This window comes from Carassius gibelio, chromosome B17 (genome assembly GCF_023724105.1).
Source record: "Carassius gibelio isolate Cgi1373 ecotype wild population from Czech Republic chromosome B17, carGib1.2-hapl.c, whole genome shotgun sequence".
NCBI classification, from domain to species: domain Eukaryota; kingdom Metazoa; phylum Chordata; class Actinopteri; order Cypriniformes; family Cyprinidae; genus Carassius; species Carassius gibelio.
In genome coordinates this window covers 24,444,463-24,465,690 of record NC_068412.1, presented here as the reverse complement: position 1 = coordinate 24,465,690, position 21,228 = coordinate 24,444,463, and the positions used below count along the sequence as shown (strand labels likewise).

Genomic DNA, 21,228 nt, shown 5'->3' with positions numbered 1-21,228 from the left:
ACAGAAGACGCTAGATTTTTACATAATCTGAAGAACATACGAGTAATGTTTGCTCATGAAAAGCTTTCCTGTCTCTAGATATTGCTCTTTTCCATCCTTCAATGCAAGTCATTGGAACTTTTTCTCACTTCTTGTCATCCACTAGGTCAAGATGAATTATACATAGCACACATGGTGCAAGACAAGGTTCAATACTTTGTGCTACTATATAGATTCGTTCAAATCTCTAACTTTAAATTGTGAGCATTTGATAATAAGAGATGGACATAGAGCAGGGGTCCCAACCAGCGACCTGCAAGAGGACTAAATAAGACAAAACCAGCTATAAATAAGCTAAAACAGATCATCAAAATGACAAATCAAGAAAATCCAGAAGTAAAATATTTCTTATTTTAATTTGTTCCCCCAACACTTGTCATTTTAGTTCCCATGGCCTTGAAAAACATCGATACAGGATAAATAAAAAAAAGTGTGTTATTTACACATGGAAAGCAAATTAATAAAATCATATAAAGTAAATATACTGAATATAAATAATGTCTATTTATGTCAAGCTCTAAACTATTTTATTGAGAATTTGCAAACTGTTAGTAAATTTACTGATTGATAATTGTGATTCAAAAATCACAAACAACTGTAAAAATCATGCAAATGTATTACTTATAAAGATTGTGAACCATGGAAAACATTCAGTATTCATTCAGTAAATTCTATAATTACTTTACTTTTAATTATTTATATTTAAAGTAATTTATATATTGCCACTACTAGAAATTATTATATTTTATTATTATGATATATTACTAGTTTTGGTAAAAAAAAAAAAACAAACAAAAAACACCATCAGAAATTAATATAAGTTGGACTGTTTTGGACAATATTCATTAGTCAAAAAGAATGTGAACCACTGACATAGATCCTCCAATTTGCTAAAGTATTGAACGAACAAAAAGTATAAATGCACATAATATATATGCTTGCATCCAGCAAACATGAGGCAAACCTCTTAAAATCCAACCACTCAAATTCTAACGCCAAACATCTAAGAACAACTTACTCTCTCAGTTCACTGATGCAAAATTAATTCCTTCCTACGCAAACCTCTGTTCACCAAAGATCAGATCAAACCCAGCTTCATCTGTGGATGACGTTCCCTCTCAGGCCAAAAGGGGTCACTGTGGAACAGCTCATGTGATTTTTTAAAATTCTCATTATAAACACTATTTTTCCCAGCCACCTTCCACAAAAGCCTGTGAGAACAGCACAGATTTGCCTGCGTCCACTTCCCGCCTAATGACTGCTTTGCTATTTCGGTGCTAACTGACGGCGTGCCCTTGTACGACCGAGCGGCAGAGTCGGCCTAATGCCCAATATGCCGAGCGTCCTGTGCTTCTTGTTAGCGGTAAATATAAGGGGCTTATGTCTCTGTGTGTATGCTTGAGCGAGCCGTGATGAGAGCAGAATTCCTGAACGGAACAAAGACTATTATCGGCAATATGGCACCACACCCCTTCCATATGAATTCACTGAAAGCCCAATTTAACCGTGTATATTGTAATTAGATTTTTCCCCAACCCGTGAATGATATTTTAAACTCTTGTCTCATCCATTCTCTGGTCTTCATTAATTACAGGAAACGATATTCTCTTTCACCCTTTGGCTCAGAAAATCTCATTACTGGAGTGCTGAGCCATTGATGGCCAATATTTCTGTGTAGGAGGAGATGTGGAGAATGGGCATTTGTAGCTGGGTCGAAATGCAAATGGGAATGAAGTAGGAAACAGTGGATCGGGGCTGATACCCTCAGGTTTTGAAATGACCTTTACGTTACGAGCTGGAGTGAGTGTGTGGGTTGAAATGTGCTTTTAATTGAATATACCTGGCTGATGTCGGCTACGGACAAGAAATTGGTTCCGGGAAAGATATTTTCCTCCTGATCTTCACCAGCATGTGGTTCCTCGGCAGCCTGGGAGGCAATGATACGGAGACAGAGGTCAGGAAGCAATACAGTGTCTAGAAATTACAAAATTCATCAACGGCCGGGGAGATTAGAAAGTTGTAAGTGCATGAGTTAATAAGGATAATGATGACAGGGTGAAACAAAAGATGATACTTCACCATAAAGTAGGGTAGCGCTTATTTAAAGTCGTTATGAAATGGAAATTCACCCTATCTGCTTTCTGAAAGCATGTAATAGATTGGAATGTTTAATCGAAATTGAAATAACACTTTGGTGAGGTATGCTGGATTTCTCCAAATCATTTAGTCTGTTTAGAACCTCACCAAAATATAATCAACATTTTTTTTTAAGAATCCGTTTCACTCACGTCACAATGCTTAAGACGAGATCTGTCATTCCTTTCTTTTGAAGTTGCGATAAAATGGAAATATAGTTCAATCAAAAATGAAAATTCTGCCATCGTTTATTCACCCCCATGTAATTCCACGAGACATGTTGAAGAATGATGGAAGAATTACAGTCTGTGACCTCTGAAGACTTTAAATACAGAGCACAAGTCATAAGGATTACTTTTATGATGCTAGTATGGTGTTCTTTTGGAGCTTGACAGCCACTGATCTTCACAAGCTTTCTTTCATTTGAATGAAAAAGAGGAGCATGAACATTCTTCAAAACGTCTTCTTTTGTGCTCCACTGAAGAAAGAGATCCATACAGGTTTGGATTGACATGAGGGTAAGAAAATGTTGAAAGAATATGAACTATGGTTAAAAAAACACTTCCTGTCCTGATATAGCTTAAACGAATCCTTAAATGGCAGTGGTCACAGACGTGATGCTGATCACACACACACACACACACACACACACACACACACAATAAAACGCTGTCTCATCAACCGATGTCATATCCTCTGCTCTTACACAAGATTCAAGGGTGTCCTTACAGGGCATCCTTACAAAGATTCAATGACTCATTTAGTGCAAGAACACAAACTGTAACTGTTTAAGAGGTGTGTGTGTGTGTGTGTGTGTGTGTGAGAGAGAGAAAATCACGCATCAGTTTTCCAGGTCTTTGTCTCATGCAGCTAAGCCATGTCTCCATGGTAACGGAGAGAGCTGGTCTGCTCATGTGAATGAGAGTACGAGAGACAGACAGCGTTATACACCATTTTAAAGCTCTTTTGTCACCAATATCATTTATAGAGGAGAATTATTTATTGTGTTTTATCCTGGATAGTGAATGAAGAAATAGATACTTGATTGTAGAAATACTACTTGTATTCACCAAGGACGTATCGATAGTGACCGTAAAATACTTGACATTGTTACACGACAAATACATATTTCAAATAAATGCTGTTCTTTTGAACTTTTTAATAAACATAGAATTCAGCAGCACAACGGTTTTCAACATCGATAATAATAATAAACGTTTATTGAGCAGTGAATTATCTTATAAGGATGATTTCTGAAGGATCATGTGACATTGAAGACTGGAGTATTATATTTAAGGATAATTTCACAATAATGCTGTTTTTACTATATTGTTGATCAAATAAATACAATCTTGGTGAGCATAAGAAACTTCTCACAGAAACAAAAAAAACATCTTAAAGAATCCTAACTTAGAAATGTAGCTGTGCTAGTTTAATAGCTCTCCCCTCTACAGTCTCTTTCTGCTCAAGACAGGTAATAAAATCATTTAGATTTAAATCAATATTTCATATCCATTGGTTTGGTAAGTTAGTAGCTGTGTAACAGTCAGTCAGTCATTATCACAAAATAAACCCCTTCAGGAGGATACAAGACATCTCTACTTTCCTAGTAACTCAGTTCTGGGTTATTTTGGGTTTGCTGTATTATTTTTATTTTTTGCGACATTATTAATTATATTGCATGTTGTGTGTGTGTGTGTGTGTGTGTGTGTGTGTGTGTGGGGATCGGAGATGCGGAAACAAACGAGACTGCAGCAAATGTGCTGCAGTGAGCTACAGAAACACAATATTACTTACTATTCTGCTCACACACTTGCATGTTCAAACATTCAAAAGAGCGGGAAATGAAAAGAGCAATTGGTTGTTTAGCAGCTGAATTGCAAATGATAGGAATAGTTCCTTTGTATAGTATTTGTCCTTATTTACTCCTCCTTATGTTCCAAACCTGGATGACTTTCATTCTACCGTGGAACATAAAAGGAAGGATTCAAGACAAACGGAATCATTTCACACAACTGGTCTGATTCATTTGTGAATGGTATAGATATGGACTGATCTTATCATATGACTTCGAAGGGCTTGGAATACGGTACGGTTCATGAATACTTTTATAATGTTGCCTTTTGGGTCCTTGACAGTCCCTGTCCTTATTCGCATTTTGTGTCCCACAGATGTAAGAAAGTCCTATAGGTTTGGAAGGACATGTGGGCGAGTAAATGTAGACAGATTTCTCATTTTTTGGTGAATTATTCCCTTATGTAGTATGTAAGGTCTACAATAATCAATCTATAACAATATTTTCTCAAAGAACAAAACTGGGTTTTGAACAAGTATGAGCCAGTGATGACGGCAATGCACAGGAAAAGTCAAGTCTCAGAGGACAGAGATATATGTTTTAAGTGCAAGCACTGTGAGACTTCTTAGTCATATTTCATTCCCTGTGTTTGACTGGCCTCAGGCCTGGGGGGAGTGAAGTGTATCATTCAAAGCGTGTCGTACGCGTGGGGCGTGGGTTTGTGTGTCTGTCCTTGCCTGTGTCTTTGTGTGTGTGTGTGTGTGTGTGTGTGTGTGTGTGTTCTGCCAGTCTGATGAGTCATGGGCATTAACTGGGCACAGACAGAGTGCTGAACGCAGACATGCTGCCTCTGCCGAGCTGCATCAGGACCAGGATCTGAGGGGGAGACATACGTTTGTAAGCTATCTGTATTTAATGTTTTAATGCTAATCTTTATTATTAATAATTATAATAATAACAATGATTCTTTTTAAAACATCACGAGCATGTTTATGGCTGCCATTAATCTAAAATTAAAACTGATGAACGTTTGTGTGCTTGTATTTAAGCTTTAAATGTGTTTTAATGTGAAGTAAATCTCTCTCACTCTCTCTCTCACACACAAACGCCTGACTTAACTATTCTATCTCAGTAAAATGCACTTACAAATATAATTTTTAAAATGTATTTATTAATATATTATATACGTATATAAAAGTATTTTACATAAATTATTTTCATTTAATATTGTTTTTTTTATGTATATCTATTTTTTTATAACATTAAGTATTAATAAATATTTAGAAAATATACAACTATAGTAAAAAACTATGTTAAATGAAATTCTTTAAATTATTACTATATACTAAATAGTCTAATAAAAATTCATCTACTTTTTACTAATATGAAAATTCCTTCGAAATGTTAATATATATATATATATACATATATATATATATATATATATATATATATATATGTATATATATATATATATATATATATATATATATATATATATATATATATATATAAAACAGAACAAAATTAAGTATTGAATTAACGTAGAGAACTTTGTTAAATGCGACACTTAAAATTTTTACAATATTCTAAATTATCTAATGTTTAAAAATGTATTATTTTATAAAAAATATATATTTATTTAGGATGCATCTTCATAATATTCTAAACCGTCAAAAGCTTTAAAGTGTTCCTTAAATTTTCTCCGAATGTGATTAATCGCGAACTCAACCTCAGTTCACAATTAAAAGAGGTAATGTATTCACAAATGAACTCCACAGATTCTAGCATGAATGTAGAAGATGCATATCTACGCTTATTTCCAGTGAGCTGTAATGATTATACTAAAGCTGACAGCAGCAGGCAGACCACAGAGAGGCTTTGTCCTCCCAGACGCTCAGAATCTGCTAACGGACCCACAGAAAAGCAACGGAGCTGCATCTGTTGCTTAGCAACCAGATGTGAATGGCTGAGGTCGGGATTGGAGGAGTAAGAGCAGAAACGCTGGCGGCAAAGTCCCTCCTGAAACATTATACATTCAGCTCCATATACACACTCAAACGCACACACCTCATCCATCTTCATCCACTCGGGCAGGTTCTGAGAGCACGAGCGCACAAGCATGCACGGCTTGGCAAAAATCAATGGCAGTGCGATGAGAAATGCAAACCTGGAACGAAAATTGACCCTTATAGAGGTACAGCATGCTGAAGCACAGCCAAAATCTAATGGCATAATATCCATCCATTCTCAGAACGGAGCCGAGACCAGCTGGTGTATGAACACACACACACACACACACACACACACAAGCAAATGTACATGTTAGATGACTTATGTCTTGGGTGTATGATAAATCTGGAAGCCTGCAGACATATTAGAAACAGAAATATGGAGAAGTGCTACTAAGGCCAATGAAACCTTTTCATTTTCAAATAATCAGGGTTGTCTTAGTGTTCTTTGTGATTTGGGTCTTACATGGGTTGGAGGTGGAGGAAAGATGGTTTCGGCTGGAATCAATGGCGTAGAGGAACCCGGCCGGCTGCACAGACCACTCTCAATATTCACACCAGGCTGGACCTGCAAACACAACACAAATCCATGTGAATAAAAACAGCATATGGAACAAAAGCTATGCAGAGTGCAGAAGGAAAGTGACATTTTTCAATGTTTAATGCAAGTTTGCAAAGTCTTATTTTTATGTTCCAGAAGAAAGTGAAATATGGTAGTGACAAAATATGACTGACAAAATCTAATTATATTCAAAGAAAACATATTTGGGATTTTTGGACTAATGACATTTCACTGTGGGCGAAGCTATGCAGCTTGATGCAACAAACATACGCTGCCTTTCTACAATTTGTGCTTGGTGTGACCGAATAAAATAATATATATGTGTTTTTTTTTAAAGAAGTCTCTTATGTTCACCAAGGTTATGTTTATTTGATGGAAAAAGTAAAAAAGAAAAACTTGAAAATTTATGCTGCTTAATATTTTAGTGGAAACTGTGAACAATTGCAATGATTCTTTGATGAATGCAATGTTTAATAGAACAGCATTTATTTGAAAGGAAATCTTGCCTGTATTTGGAGCCGTGGGGTCCGTTTCTTCGGTTTTGACTGGACCTCCAGCAAAATGGTGTTGGGTTTCCGAATAGCAGGAGCAGGTTTGGGTTCAGGAACAGCGATGGGAGGGAAGGAGGTAATTACGGTTGCTGGTTTGTCACTAATGATGACCCGTGAAGGTACCGGGGCCTGGCTGTCCACTCTGGGCTTACCTAGAGAGACACATGGAGAAGTGGTTAATAATCTGGATTGGAACCGAAAGGTTATAGGTTCTATAGCAAACCACATTTGTGTTGCATAATGAACTGTGTTTCAGAAAGTAATGACATGTGAAATTGAATTTGCATTGCTTGAAGCAGTCTTGTACATTACAGTTTTGTGTTTTGAAAAGACTGAACTATATTAGAGAACACCCATTTGAACTGCCTGTTCACACAACAAACAATAACTACAAAAAGGACAATAATGAGGATAATATAAGTGTCCACACCAACACACAATACCGGTCTGTTTATTAGAAGTTTGCACTGCATTTTTTTTCATCTGCGGCTTTAAAATAAATTTAAGTCAAAGTTTTTTATTGCTCTTCTAATAGAAAAAATACACTTTTTAAAAGTGATTCCAAAAATATCAATATTCTATGTTCTTATCATCATAGCTGATAAAAATTTATTTTGGATAATTGTAATAAAAAAAGTCATGGACTGCAGCTTTAAGTTACATAAAATAAACAGATTTTTCTTTGTAAAAAAATTACATTAAATTATTATAATTTACCTAAATTATAATTAGGCTTACCTACAAAGACACATGTGGTTGATCTGAGATTGTAAACAATGAGTTATAGATTCTCTTAAAACATGCATTTCCCTTGCTTTATGAAATGTATTTCAGAAAGCACCAACATTAAATCTGCATTGCCTCAAGAGCTCTTGTGCATTACCATTTTGTGCTTTGGATGAAATGGTCTACTAAATGATGGCTTATTTACTTACCTACACACAAAAAAAAAAGGGAAAAAAAAGTCATCTTTTTATTCAGGCATTGGGAATACGTAAACATGTCTGCAGGGTGAAACATTACGAGAACAACTAGAGGCAACGTTAAACAAAAACTCCATCCCCCTCTTTTCCACAGGATGCGTGAGTGCACTAGGAATACACAGAACACACGTCTGCCAAACCCCTAAAGTCTGCACATCCATCCACATGTTGGAGCACAGATAACATCAACATGCTGTTTACAGGCTAAGGCACAACGAAACCCCAATACTCACGCAAGAGGCATATTAAAGACAGACGCACTCCTGCAGATGGAGCCCACATGCACACACACCTACTCATTCATTGCCCTATCCCTCAACACACTGCAGAGCGATTGCAAAGGACATCCACAGTACTTTAAAGTGCCGTGTCAGCCCAAAACACATTTGCACACATCTGGCCGAGTGAGAAGCCAACATGATTGGCATCTGTTCTGCAAAGGGACCGCGAGAGAAACGGGTTCAGCCAGAGTGCGTTAGCGTGGGTTTGTGTCATCCTCATTTGCAGGAAGGCAGGTTATAGATGCACATGCCCCATTACATAGAGACGCGAGTCTGGCTTCGGCACATTAACGGCGAACGAGGAGGCTGGCATTAGCATAAATCTGCTGCAAGCGCCGCAATCTGTTTTTCCCATCCTTCCATGCAAAGCAGGGGAAGCATAAGCTTAACGATTTCCATAATTTGGCTGAAGGGCAACCAAACAGTGGCTCAGGAGCAAGAAGCACTGACTCATCTGGAATGCACAAATACTTCTGATAGCAAACACGTGGGTTCTGCTGAAGGAAACCTTGAAAGGAGGCGTTTGTATTCTAGAACCTCAAGAGAGAGTGCGCTCCGAAATGCGAAACTAGATCGGACTGATTAGCACAGTGATGGACAATAAGAGATGCAATTATGGGCTATTCGCAAACCAGAGAAGCCGCAAGGCATGCAAGGAAACAAAGACCCGAATGAAGGGACAGAATTCACAGCCCCCAAAATGCTTGGGAATATGTCCAAGAACTTGTAAATCACTGATTTTACTGGACCCGAGGACACTGCAGCAGGAGACCTGGGAAAGAAGATGGGGAGAGCAATGATGAGATGATTAAAACGAAATAAACGCACAAAAAAATGTGCGCACACGCCCCGCTTCTGCAACCACATGCAATTTAAGGCAACAAATGAAGTCACGTCTTCACCACTGGGGATACCACCAGAGCAATTTCGTCTACAATCAATAAAGTATAGGAATTCACCTCAGAGACAGCAAGCTGTGGTGAGCATGAGCCATCAAAGCATCTCGGCCATGCAAGAGCAGCAATCAGTGTGTGTATTACAAGGATTCCTTTTTTATCAATAATACATTTGGGGAAGAACAGAAAAAAGGCAGTTCATTATACAGAGTCGTGCAGAATTAATTCAGAACTGAAATGAGAATTAATTGCAATTCAAATCTGAATGCAAGGACGAGGAATTAACATTAACTATTAGACAGACGGACGGATGGACAGATAGACAGATGAAAAGAGGTTGATATAATGACAGATAGAATGATAGCTAGATAGAACAATGGATGGGTGGACTGATGAATGGAAGGATAGAATGATGATGGATGGATGGATGGACGGACAGACATACAATGGATAAACAGATGGATAGATAGATAAAACAACCCTGTTATTATTTAAAGAAAAGAAAAGCATCATAAAAGCTCCTGACTTTGACTGAAAATGGGAATGCAGCTGTGAACTGTATAAACTCTGACTTCTCTTGATCGCTGCTGTTGATTCGACTGCCACTTTCTACTCTCGGAGTGCAGAACTTGCTAAGCAGATTTGTGGAGAGCTCGCCTGCTGTCGTTCGCGTGTAACTGAGACTCGGGGGTCTTCTGTGGATGAGCCGCACCGAACATCTGCAGCAGATGAAAGGCTCTCTCACCATTCCCATGGGGTGCTCCGCAATTCCCACTGCCGCCCCCAGAGAGTCACGGAAGAGAGGGAAATTAGGCCAGCTCTAATCTACAGCCCTCCAGAGACCCAGTCTGAGCCTTGGCGAGTCAATCCAATCCAGGCTGGGCCGGTCTGGGCTCTCTCCTTCACAGATACAAATACAGAAGTGGCTGGGAAGTTTTTAATGAGAGTCTGGAACTTTCAGCTTGGGTTTCATTCACACATTCGGTGTGATGGGAAATAGGACAGCCACGAGGATGACACTGGTGGACGATTAAGATGCCTTGGGAATCGCCTCGACTGGTAAAAGATGTGGGTTATTAAAGCAGTTATCAGGAGATCCTTCACTTTCGTTAGATGAAAGTTAGACGGGCCTGATATTGACATGATTTTGGGAATGAGAAGGAGATGCTCTGAAGTGTAGAATAATGTGTTTAACTTACTTAGCACTTTAAATTTAGACCAAAAAAACCCCAACATCCCTGCTGAGAAGACTAGATTAAACCGGCATCGCTCAATAATAAGGATGGTCAGATGGTCAGTGTGAAAGTTTTCAGCCAGTCAAATTTTAATGATTTGATCATGCATGTGTGGTTTACGTCCTACAAACAAAAATGTGGTTTTCTCTGATGTTCTGAGAATTATTATTACTGTTATTATAATGATTAAACATTTTGGGAATTATTTTGATTTCAGCTTATGTAAATATGTCGAGAAAACAATGCTTAATTCTAAATACTACCCTTTTTTTAAACTAATAAAAAAATAAAATCCTTCTCATATAAAAGTTGAGTCGTATTAAAACGTTTTTTCATAAAGGTTCTTCACAGTAAGTCATCTTAAGAAAATCTGTTAATTATAAACATGTAAGCACGTTTTGCAAAAGTAGCAAAAACTTCTCAGCTTTAAATGCCGCTGTGCAGTAGATTCTGCTATTCTTTAATACTGAGATCAAGTTTTTAGAACTATATTTGTATTTTTATCTTTATAGTTATTGTCCTTTGTGTGAACAGGCTTTAAGGGCCCAACTTCTCATCACAGGAATAATTCTGCAATAGTTGCCAATTTCAGACATCAAAAAAAGAGCTTATGTTTAATTCCAACTTTTTAGCTACATTAGCACTGTAGTTGCAGTTATTCCTTACGAAATTCGGATAATGCATCTAGCAGTGAAAGGAACTTCAATGTAACCATGAAGGGAGTTGAGTGTCTACGACGGCGATCAGGGCCACTGCATTGCAGATGTGATTAGCAAGTCTTTGTTCACTCTAGCATGGCTCAGATCAGAGGTCAGTCCAGCATACGGGCGACCGCCCACAAAAAGCCCACCTGCCATTTCAAACATTACTAGGCCATTTTCCGCCAGTTAGTTTCATTCTCATTACCCTGAGCCACAATTCTGGAAACATTTGAATACTGTAAACAGCTTTAGCGGAGCAAAGGTGCTTTGTCATTGCCATTTTTTGTGCAATACCTTTAATAACCTCTGCAGTCCATTGCAGAAACTAACAACAGCAATTCAGCTGTTACCAAACTAATGGATCGTTTCGGCGCCAGGAGGTCGTAATCCTCAAAAGAAGGGGGGTGGGGGATAAAAGAAACTAATCAACTCATAATATGAACGCTTTCAAAATGTTTTCAGTTGGCTATTTGCAATTACTGCCCTAAAAAGAGCACTCGTAAAGCATGACGATGTTTTCATACATATGGCTGTTCAGGCTAATAAACAGAATTAGCTCCAACTGCACAAGGTCAGACCTGAGACGAAGCTAGCAGTGATTGGAAGCAGGAAAATGAGAGCGTAATAGAAAGGCATTAATGTCCCTGACAGTGAAGTGATTAAACGAGAGCGGCATAGGAAGGCTTTTTAATGAGTGGAGAGGCAGCCGTAATTAAGAGCTAAACTCACACCCCTGAAATGTGTCCAATTAAGTCCATTCTTTAATGCTCCTGTGTGCTTGGAGCCAGCCGGAGGAGAGACTTCACTTTATGACTGCAGCATGTGGAGGCTGTCGCAACTATTCACGCCGCATCGGAAGCCTTTGTTTCAGAATTGTCAGAGGTTTAAGGGACACCGGACAGCAAACACTGCATTATGGGTGCTGTGTATATTTGTTGCAATCTAAAGACAGGAATGCTTCTCAAATCCTAGTGACGTGTGCAGCTATATGGTCTTTATTCATCATAAAAAAATCCTGATGCAGATTCGGTCTCAAATCACTTAACTCACAGTTACAAACACGACAAAACTCCCATTATAATAAAAAACGTTGTCTTAATGGACCACGAGTTGCACGATTAATTGAAATAAAACCAAAATTGCAATAGGGCTTAGTGCGTTTATCAAAGGACAAAGGCTGTGATTTAATGAAATAAATAATATGAGCTTTGACACAACATGCACACAACATGCACCATGTTCCCAAACGTGTAATGAGCTCAGCTTACTAAACAAAAGAGAGGCTTTAAGGGCTTCCTGTGTTTATTTGTCAAAATAAATGCTCAAAGATTTAACATTTGAAATGAAGAAATTTAGACAACCGTAAATGTTAGAATTGAAATGTAAAATAAAATATTATTGGCTTTTTTGTTCTTAAATATGTTTATATTTTACTTAATAATAATAACAACAACAACAATAATAATAGTTTTTATTATTTGTAGTTGTAGTAGTAGTAGCCATATTGATATATAATCACAACATTTTGGCCAAATTGTGTGGTTTTACAAACACAGCAAACCAGCATTTTAATTCACAATTATAATTTTTCTCAGAAAAAATGTAGTTAGATCCCCCCTTTCCTAAATCACACAGGCATAGCAGTGAATGGTTTCTGTGCATACTAATGGTGGCTTACCTAAAGGTATGGCCATGGGAATGAGGTAACCTCGCACTGGAGAACCAGGCTGCTGCGGTTGGTCAGGATCACTGGGGCTGAACAGGAAATGGGGCTCAGAGACTGAAGACTGCTGCGCAGGAACAACGTCCACAAACTGGCTAGTTTGGGTTTTAGATGACTTCATCTTCACCCCTATATAAGAGAATGAAAAGGGAGTGACATTCAAGAACTTGGACAGAAAAGGCAAAATTAGGGGTTCTTTTTCAAGACTATTTTGGAAGCTACAGGGCAGTATGGCCAACCAAGTGTCTCTATTAAAAAATAAAGCCATATAATGTAACAAAACGTCAAAGACCATTGAAGAATGGCCATTTCTACTTGAAGACCTTCACCTTACCTTTGACAGTCTCTACTACTTTTGGTCGTTGCGGTTTGGATTTCAGTGTGGGGGAGTTGAATCGAAGGTAAGGGCTTTTTTTAAGCGTTCGTCGATGGCCATCATAAAGGGCTTTTCCATACAGCCTCGCCAGATACTCCTGATCATCCTGAGATTTTGGCACAACCGGCTGAGCCTGAACGAATAATATACACTAGATCAGCAAACTGTCTAACAATTTTTGTAATAGCAAACATTGCCTTTCATACTGTGAGACTCTTATTTGCATAGTAAACATGGTACTTTATACTATGATACAGTAAATTAATATCTACTGTACAGTAAACATGGTGAACTACAGTAAAACACGTTGGTTAACCAAAGCAGCATTCATTTGAAAAAAATGCCAGTAAAAACATTGCAAAATTTTGTTACAATTTAAAAACTATATTCTTTTTCGTCTATATTTTTACATTTGTATTATTCCTGTAATGCAAAGCTGAATTTTCAGCAGGTTTCACTCATATTTTTAAAAACCAAGATTTGGTAAACTATGATTATGCTATAATCATGCACTTATATATATGGTGAATATAATATACTCATACTATAATACATTAATTTCTATGGTAAATATGGCACATTATACTTCTATACACCGAAATGTATATGCATAAAAAACAAAGACTCATGTCTACAGCAATAATGACACAATATACTAAATATATAACGACCGAAATACTGATCATAATGTGTTTAAAAAGTAGAAAATGATAACACTGCTTATGTCAAATGAGACATCGCCATTTGGACTTCATTTTAAACTCATGGCAACCCCAGAGCATCTCCAGCATTATAACGCTCAGCCTTTTGTAACTGTGTGCTCTGTTGTCTGGATTGACTGCACGTTTACCGATAGCAGCAATTAAATGCCTGAACGGCCTCCACACATAGCAACCTTCAGATAACCACTGGATGTGTTGCTAGGTTAAGAATCGAAGACACAGACACCGGGCAACGTGGACGGCCATTAACAGGACCAGGCTTGTGCCAAACACAGATAAGACAGGCCCGCGTCTCGTCCTCACGCACTTTATTTTTAGCAAATTAGTGTCGGGGCAACATATGGGTGCTCAAAGCGGCTCATTTAGAGAAAATGCCACTGAGACACAAAGAAGTATTGAGCTACAGTGTTTACATCCAGATGGGGCATTTTGGGAGTGTTGTGAGCTTGTCAGGTCACGGTGCTAAGTAAACAGCACGTACAGGAATAAACACTGCAAACAAACAGGTTAGCAGATCCTACAGTTCATTATCAGTTTCAATAGAACAGACAGATGATCTGGACCACAGCCAAAGAGCCAATTATAAAGCTCTAGTGTCATATAATCATAATCATCCAAACGTAAAAGAACCTTCGTACAATAAGCCTGGCTTTTCAAACTTTTTAATGCCAGGAACCCAAAAACATGCTGATTTCACAGAATCATATATTTCTATTCTATTATTTTTCATATTGCTCTCAGCAAATACTGGCTGAGGCTGACTGTTGTAAAACTGAAAGGCATTCAATAATTCAGAATTAGGTTTAATAAGAAAGTGATTTTGAGAATCTGGTTTATTTCTGATATTTTTGGGTTGGCTGAGTTTCGAATGGCTGGTTATAATGTTAATAATTATCTGTCTGTCTATCTGCCTGTCAAACACCCACACACACAGTATATTTCTAATAAGTGTATCTTTTTTCTATCTATTATTAGAGATATGTATAAACCAAAAGAAAATTTTCATTTTTTTCTAATTAATATTGTTCCTAAATTTTTTCTAACTTTCCATAAACACCCTAAAACCCTCATGAGCAATATTTTTTAAAGATGCATTGTCGAGTTAAAACATAAAAATATCTCGAGACCCTGCCATGTTTTCTATCAGCCCGTAGCTGGATACTAATGTGTGGCGTCTACACTTTTTAAAAGCAAAAACAGGTTCTGTTTGAACGTCCCTCTTCGAATTTGACCGAGATGAGGTATCCTATTTCAAAGCCTCCTATCTGGAAGAGTCAAGAATATGGTGTCTAGGTAGGCAACTCATTAGGTATCGCAACAGATCATCAGAGGAGTCTGGTTACTGTGAACACATTTGGAACTACGTTAGATAACACTGACAGAATCCCGCTCACCGACTCTCGCTTCCCTTCAGGTCTGGTTCTGACAGACGGAGCGGGTTGTTTGCCGTGTGCCAGTGTGTTTTCTGCTTGTGCTCTAATTGAGCCTCTCAAAGAGGTTTTCTTGTCTGCCGCAGAGGTTTCACCTCCCCCTCTTCCTCTTCCTCTTCCTCCCCCTCTCGGACCAGCCACACGTCCGCTCCTGCTCCCCTGGCCCTGCTGCACCACTTTAGAGACTGCAGCATCGCTCCTCTCCACAAACCTCTCACAGCTCTCCCTCGCCAGCTCGTCCTGCCAAGACAAAGACAAAGAGAGAGAGAGAGAGAGATAGACGACCTTGTGGTCACAAACACTTGAATGTTGGCTCAATGGATTGTGCACTGTAATATAAACAAACAAAAAAAAGCAGACATTTCTGATGTGCTATGTGGTGAGTTTTTGTCCGTTTTATTGTCTGCCAGGTAAATAATCATAAACGTGATTACTTGGAAAAGCAATTGCAGACCACCAAGTGCCAAGCATTATCAAAGGCAAAAAGCACTAATGACTATTCAAATATTATCTCTTTTAAACAAGTATTTTGGAGAACAAAGAACAGTGACAGATTGTGCAGAAACACCAGATTGCATTTGAAGGCAGAAAAAGAGACTAAATCTTTCGGTTCAACTCACCTGAATGTCCTTGCTGAGTGTATTGATCCAGGCATTCACTGTCTTCTTTATCCTCAGCTCTTCACGGACATCTCTACAGGACGAGACATATGACAAGTCGTCAACGTCTTCAAAGACATGACAGAAAAAACGATTCATCTATAAACTTGAGCAACAGAGCTACTTTTGCTGATGGGAAACCTTGTTGTGTTGCTCCAGGCACGGTTAGTCATTCTAGTGCTGTATGTGGTTAAGGATCAGGGTCAATTTTGAGCTACTTTAGAGATGAATTTACCTCAAGCTGTAAATTTCGTTTAGTATTTGGAAGGGAATCTTCAATCATGAATTGCTGAATAAAGCCAAGCTAAATAAAGAGAATTTAAATGGATTTAATGTGTGCAGTGCATGAAATGGAGACTTACATTGATTTATTTTTTTAAGAAATTAATACTTTTATTTACAAGGGTGAATTAATATGATCAAAAGTGACAGGTAAAATAATGTTTTTACTGTATTATTTAATCCAATAAATTGAGAATTGGTAAAAGAAGAGACTTCTTTCAAAAACATTAAACCTGAACTTTTGAATGTTAATGTCAATATTAGGGCTGTACAATATGTATTATTATTGAAGGCAATGTGCTATATTAATTTATGCAGTTTTTATGATCAAAAATGTATGATTGGTTTTAAGAGATCAATACCGGATCTATTAGACCTTACTGTACATTTTCCAATTCATGCATTGAACTTACGACAAAACGTATTTAGTTTAAATAAAAAAAGAAAAATGTTTATTTGTTCCAGTAACTTGTAAAACTATAGGGTATTTATATCTGCAAAAATTCATCCTGGATTAAGTTCAATTCTGTCAGAGATAAATTTATTTTAAAGCATGAACAAAATGCGTGCATCCAATCTTCAACTGTAAAATTACAGTTAGATTAATCTTCTAAATTAACTGAACGGATTGGAAACTAGATTTGCGATGCAGTACATAATTTGGCATAAAAAGGTCATAAATAAACACAGTTTGCACTTCTGTGAGAATAGTTTTTTATTATTTTCATATTCTGAATGCCTGAGATCCCCAGTCCCAACGAGGGAAGACATCTGCAGGCAGAGCTCATCTAAATGTGGCATACTGCGTTTAAAGACGCAACAGTCTTCCAGCGTTTCTCCGCTGCACACATTATGCTAATGTCCTGCTGTCTATTGGCCTGTTAGCCCATCTCCGCATCACTTATTGCACTGTATAAATCATAGAGATGAGGAGACGAGTGACAATCCCAGCATGCCGTCCAACTGCTGCTTTGAACCGCCAACAGCCCATGTATCTAATGCTTGCTTCCCTTTTCCTCTTTTTATCTCTGAATTTCTGCTCAGAGGGTTTATAAGAGCTGAAAAAGGAAGTGTGTGCTTATGTGGGTTTGTGTTTAAGGGCACACCAGAGTTCATGCTATGCCAAAAAAAAAAAAATGGTGCAAATCCATTGAAGGGATGTCATTAGAACCTAAAGGAAAAAATGCAAGGGTTTCTGAAGGTGACGCTCATGAAGCCAAGAGATGGGGGAATGGGGGACAACTAAGGATGTGCAACATAACATATTTCCCTAAAATGCCACACTCATGGTGGGATGCTAAAAAAAACAGCGTGGCGTGATGCCAAAGACAGTCATCTAAATGTGTCTGGCAACAACAACACTTATTTAAATGGGAAGAATTGTAACTTTTCAGATAGGATTTAGCTGAGCTGCTGAAGTATAGAACGCTGTCAGGATGTCAGCATTAATGCACTGAAGCTTATGAATAAACCAATAAAACAAATACAAATAAAATAATAACTATTATTAAATACAAATAAACACATACTAATTAAATACATAATAATTAGAAAAACATCATTATAATTGCGGTTATTATTATTACTATATATTAAATAGATAATATGAAAATATTTTTTAAATAATTACTAAAAAAGGTAAAGTTACTATAAAAACTAGAAAAGGATATTTAAAAAATAAAATGTAAACTATTTAAAAAATATGTACAATTAATTATCTAGAATAACATATATCTACACATAATATCTATAATATATATATAATATCTATATATTAATATTATTTTCATTTAAAATGTAAAAATCTATCACACATATAATTAAATGAAAAATTAATTCAATAATAAGAACATACATAAAATAATAATATTGAAAAAGCATACCAATAATAATTATTAACTTATTTTTATTAAAACATATATTATAATATTTAAATATTTGTAAAATAATAAGGAAAATCGGAAAAAATATAACTAAATATTATAAAAAATATTATCATCATCATCATTATTATTATTAATAACAACTGCTAATGTAGTCATATTGTCTAATTGACTAGTCATTTAATGGATGATCCATCCCTACCACTGATCAATGAAAACTGAAACTGTCATTGCTTTTCCCATAACATCAAAACCTACTCTTTTCGATCCGATGTGCAATTAGGAAGAGAGTTTGGATTGTGGGTGGATGGATATTACACACAATGCAGCATAAAGGGAAGCCTCCCAATGGAGCCAGAGGCGAGAGCCTGGTAGAGATGCTGATGAGAGAAAGTGTCAGAGTCTGGGCTGAGACCTACAACATCTGGCCACGGAATAAAAAAAAAACACAAAGAGAATAAAGCTCTACTGATCCTTACCCAACATCCAATGGACCCTGTCCACAAACACACACACACAAAGTTAGCCACAGAAAAACAGAGGACACAAGGACACACACAGCTGCCCGCAGAATCTCACAAGCCGCTCTCGACACAAACAGCCTCTCAGATGAAGGCCCTGGCTGCCCATAAAAGCCCTGTCACAGCGCGACGCCTCCCGTGTGTCTGCCGAGCGTCTGCCGTGTGATGGATTCACCTAATCAGATGATGCTTGAAGACACTTGTGATTCCAAATGGAGCACAATTGATTTGAGCGCCGAGAATGACCTTCAATTAACCTCTTTTGACTACCCGCCATTTACTTCACCGTTCTTCAAATGAGCCCCTTTAAACTCCTTATTATCAAATAATTTTGGGCTTCTCGGGAGGGGAAAAAAGTGGAAAATGAGCTGTAAAGACTATTTAACACCTTGCTTTATTCACATTACCTCTGCAAAAAAAAAAACTGAGAAATTCATGAGAGATCTGGAGAGAACAAAATGAAACATGTAAAAACTCTTGGAGGATATAGAAAGAGAGAAAAGAAGCCTCAATCAATGCTGATGGACAAATATCAGAAGAGTCTGTCTATCTATCTATCTATCTATCTATCTATCTGTCTGTCTGTCTGTCTGTCTGTCTGTCTGTCTGTCTGTCTGTCTGTCTGTCTGTCTGTCTATAAAAAGTACATTTTTAGTTGTGTTACACAATATGACAGATGATTAGTAATTAAATATGCAACAAAAAAAAAACTATGAAAATGTATCATTTATCTTCATTAGGAAAAAATAAAACTATAAAGCAATTTTTAATCAGGTACCAAGTACAAATTTGTTTGCATGTGTAGGCTTTTTCGTTCTGGTGAGCATGAGGGTGAGAGAAAATAATGACTGAATTTTGATTTTCAGAATTTTTGGATGGACTTTTTTCTCCTTTTTTATTGATGTATTTTTTTTTTTTTTTTAAAGAAATTAATATTTTTATTCAGGAAAGACACATTAATTAAAATTTCTTCTTCTTCAAAAAAAAACTTAACTATTTACGTAGCAGCAAAATGTGAATCGTAATAACATCACAATATTACAGCATTTACTGTATTTTTAAATCAAATAAAATCAGACTTGATGAGTATAAGAGACTTCTTTCAAAAATATTTAAAAGATTTTACAGAAATGTTTGCATGTGCAGTAAATTTGCACATTCTTAGCACAGATGACGCACTGGCAACACAAACACATAAAACCACTGGTAATATACTGCTAAAGTACAGTAAGATCAATAGCGAATAAAAACAGAAGCGAACTGATTTCAGAGCAAAATACTCAACACAATATCAGGAGCGTCACAGTCTAGAAATCAGTGACTTCAGCAGACATCAAACCCAAACACTTGGTCCCCGATGAACGATAAAAGCACATAATCTGGGGAAGTCGTGGCCTAATGGTTAGAGTGTCGGACTCCCGATCGAAGGGTTGTGAGTTCGAGTCTCGGGCCGGAAGGAATTGTGGGTGGGGGGAGTGCATGAACAGCTCTCTCTCCACCTTCAATACCACGACTTAGGTGCCCTTGAGCAAGGCATCGAACCCCCAACTGCTCCCCGGGCGCCGCAGCATAAATGGCTGCCCACTGCTCCGGGTGTGTGCTCACAGTGTGTGTGTGTGTGTGTTCACTGCTCTGTGTGTGTGCATTTCGGATGGGTTAAATGCAGAGCACAAATTCTGAGTATGGGTCACCATACTTGGCTGAATTGGCTGAATGTCACTTTCACTTCACTTCACTCTGAGGTTAATAATGGATGTAATTCCCAGGGTAATTACCAGAAGCATCGAGTGCTCTTTGAGGAGCAGTTGACACAACTAACAATTACATAACTCGATAATAAGACCGTCTTTCCATTTGAAAGTTATGATGTAAGATGATACAGGTCGAACTCCAAGCCTCAGCCACTGACGGAAAGAAGCCATAACTAATATGAGCGGAGACGGCAGGAAACATCAAGAAAGTCAGTTCGAAGCGGCGAGAGGAGTCATAAATCTCACTACTGACTCCGAAAGCCAAAGTCTCTGCCATCTGTTGAATTATGCAACAGCCTTCATGAGATTTTCAGTACATGGGATAATTACAATTACAAAGTCATTGAAACTCAAACTGAGAAAATATTGCCTTTACCCAAGTGTGAGGTGTAACTTTTTCGGAGGGGGGCCGCGGTGTTTAATAAAGGAGAATAAAAAGAGAACCGAAAGTTTCACGTTTGCAAATGCCCTCATTAATATTTCACCGCGATGGATGGCGGGAATAAAATCGAACTTCAGACTCGTTTTGCAGTGTCACTTCCTCAAATGAAAGAATCCATCAAGCCCTGTGCATGAAGCACGACGTGAAGCGCTCTCTCGCTGCGGCGCGGGCTAAACCGGTGAACAGAGGAGAGCAGAACAGCATCTGGCACCTCAATCCCTGCGACCTTTCAGCAGAGGAAAAGATCA

At 37.7% G+C, this 21,228-nt stretch overlaps 1 protein-coding gene across 5 annotated transcripts in view; it reads right to left on the bottom strand.

Moving 5' to 3' along the window:
* The window catches only part of kiaa0586 (KIAA0586 ortholog), a 103,879-nt gene that overhangs the window by 35,878 nt on the left and 46,773 nt on the right, over nucleotides 1-21,228 (bottom strand). For all 5 annotated transcript variants that reach the window (XM_052580449.1, XM_052580450.1, XM_052580451.1 and 2 more), the window contains exons 14-20: nucleotides 16,063-16,135; nucleotides 15,407-15,682; nucleotides 13,249-13,423; nucleotides 12,870-13,043; nucleotides 7,051-7,247; nucleotides 6,449-6,550; nucleotides 1,880-1,966 (exon numbers count right to left, since the gene is read on the bottom strand). In XM_052580449.1, the coding sequence (XP_052436409.1) occupies nucleotides 1,880-1,966; nucleotides 6,449-6,550; nucleotides 7,051-7,247; nucleotides 12,870-13,043; nucleotides 13,249-13,423; nucleotides 15,407-15,682; nucleotides 16,063-16,135 (1,084 nt within the window). The remainder of the gene's footprint in view (nucleotides 1-1,879; nucleotides 1,967-6,448; nucleotides 6,551-7,050; nucleotides 7,248-12,869; nucleotides 13,044-13,248; nucleotides 13,424-15,406; nucleotides 15,683-16,062; nucleotides 16,136-21,228) is intronic.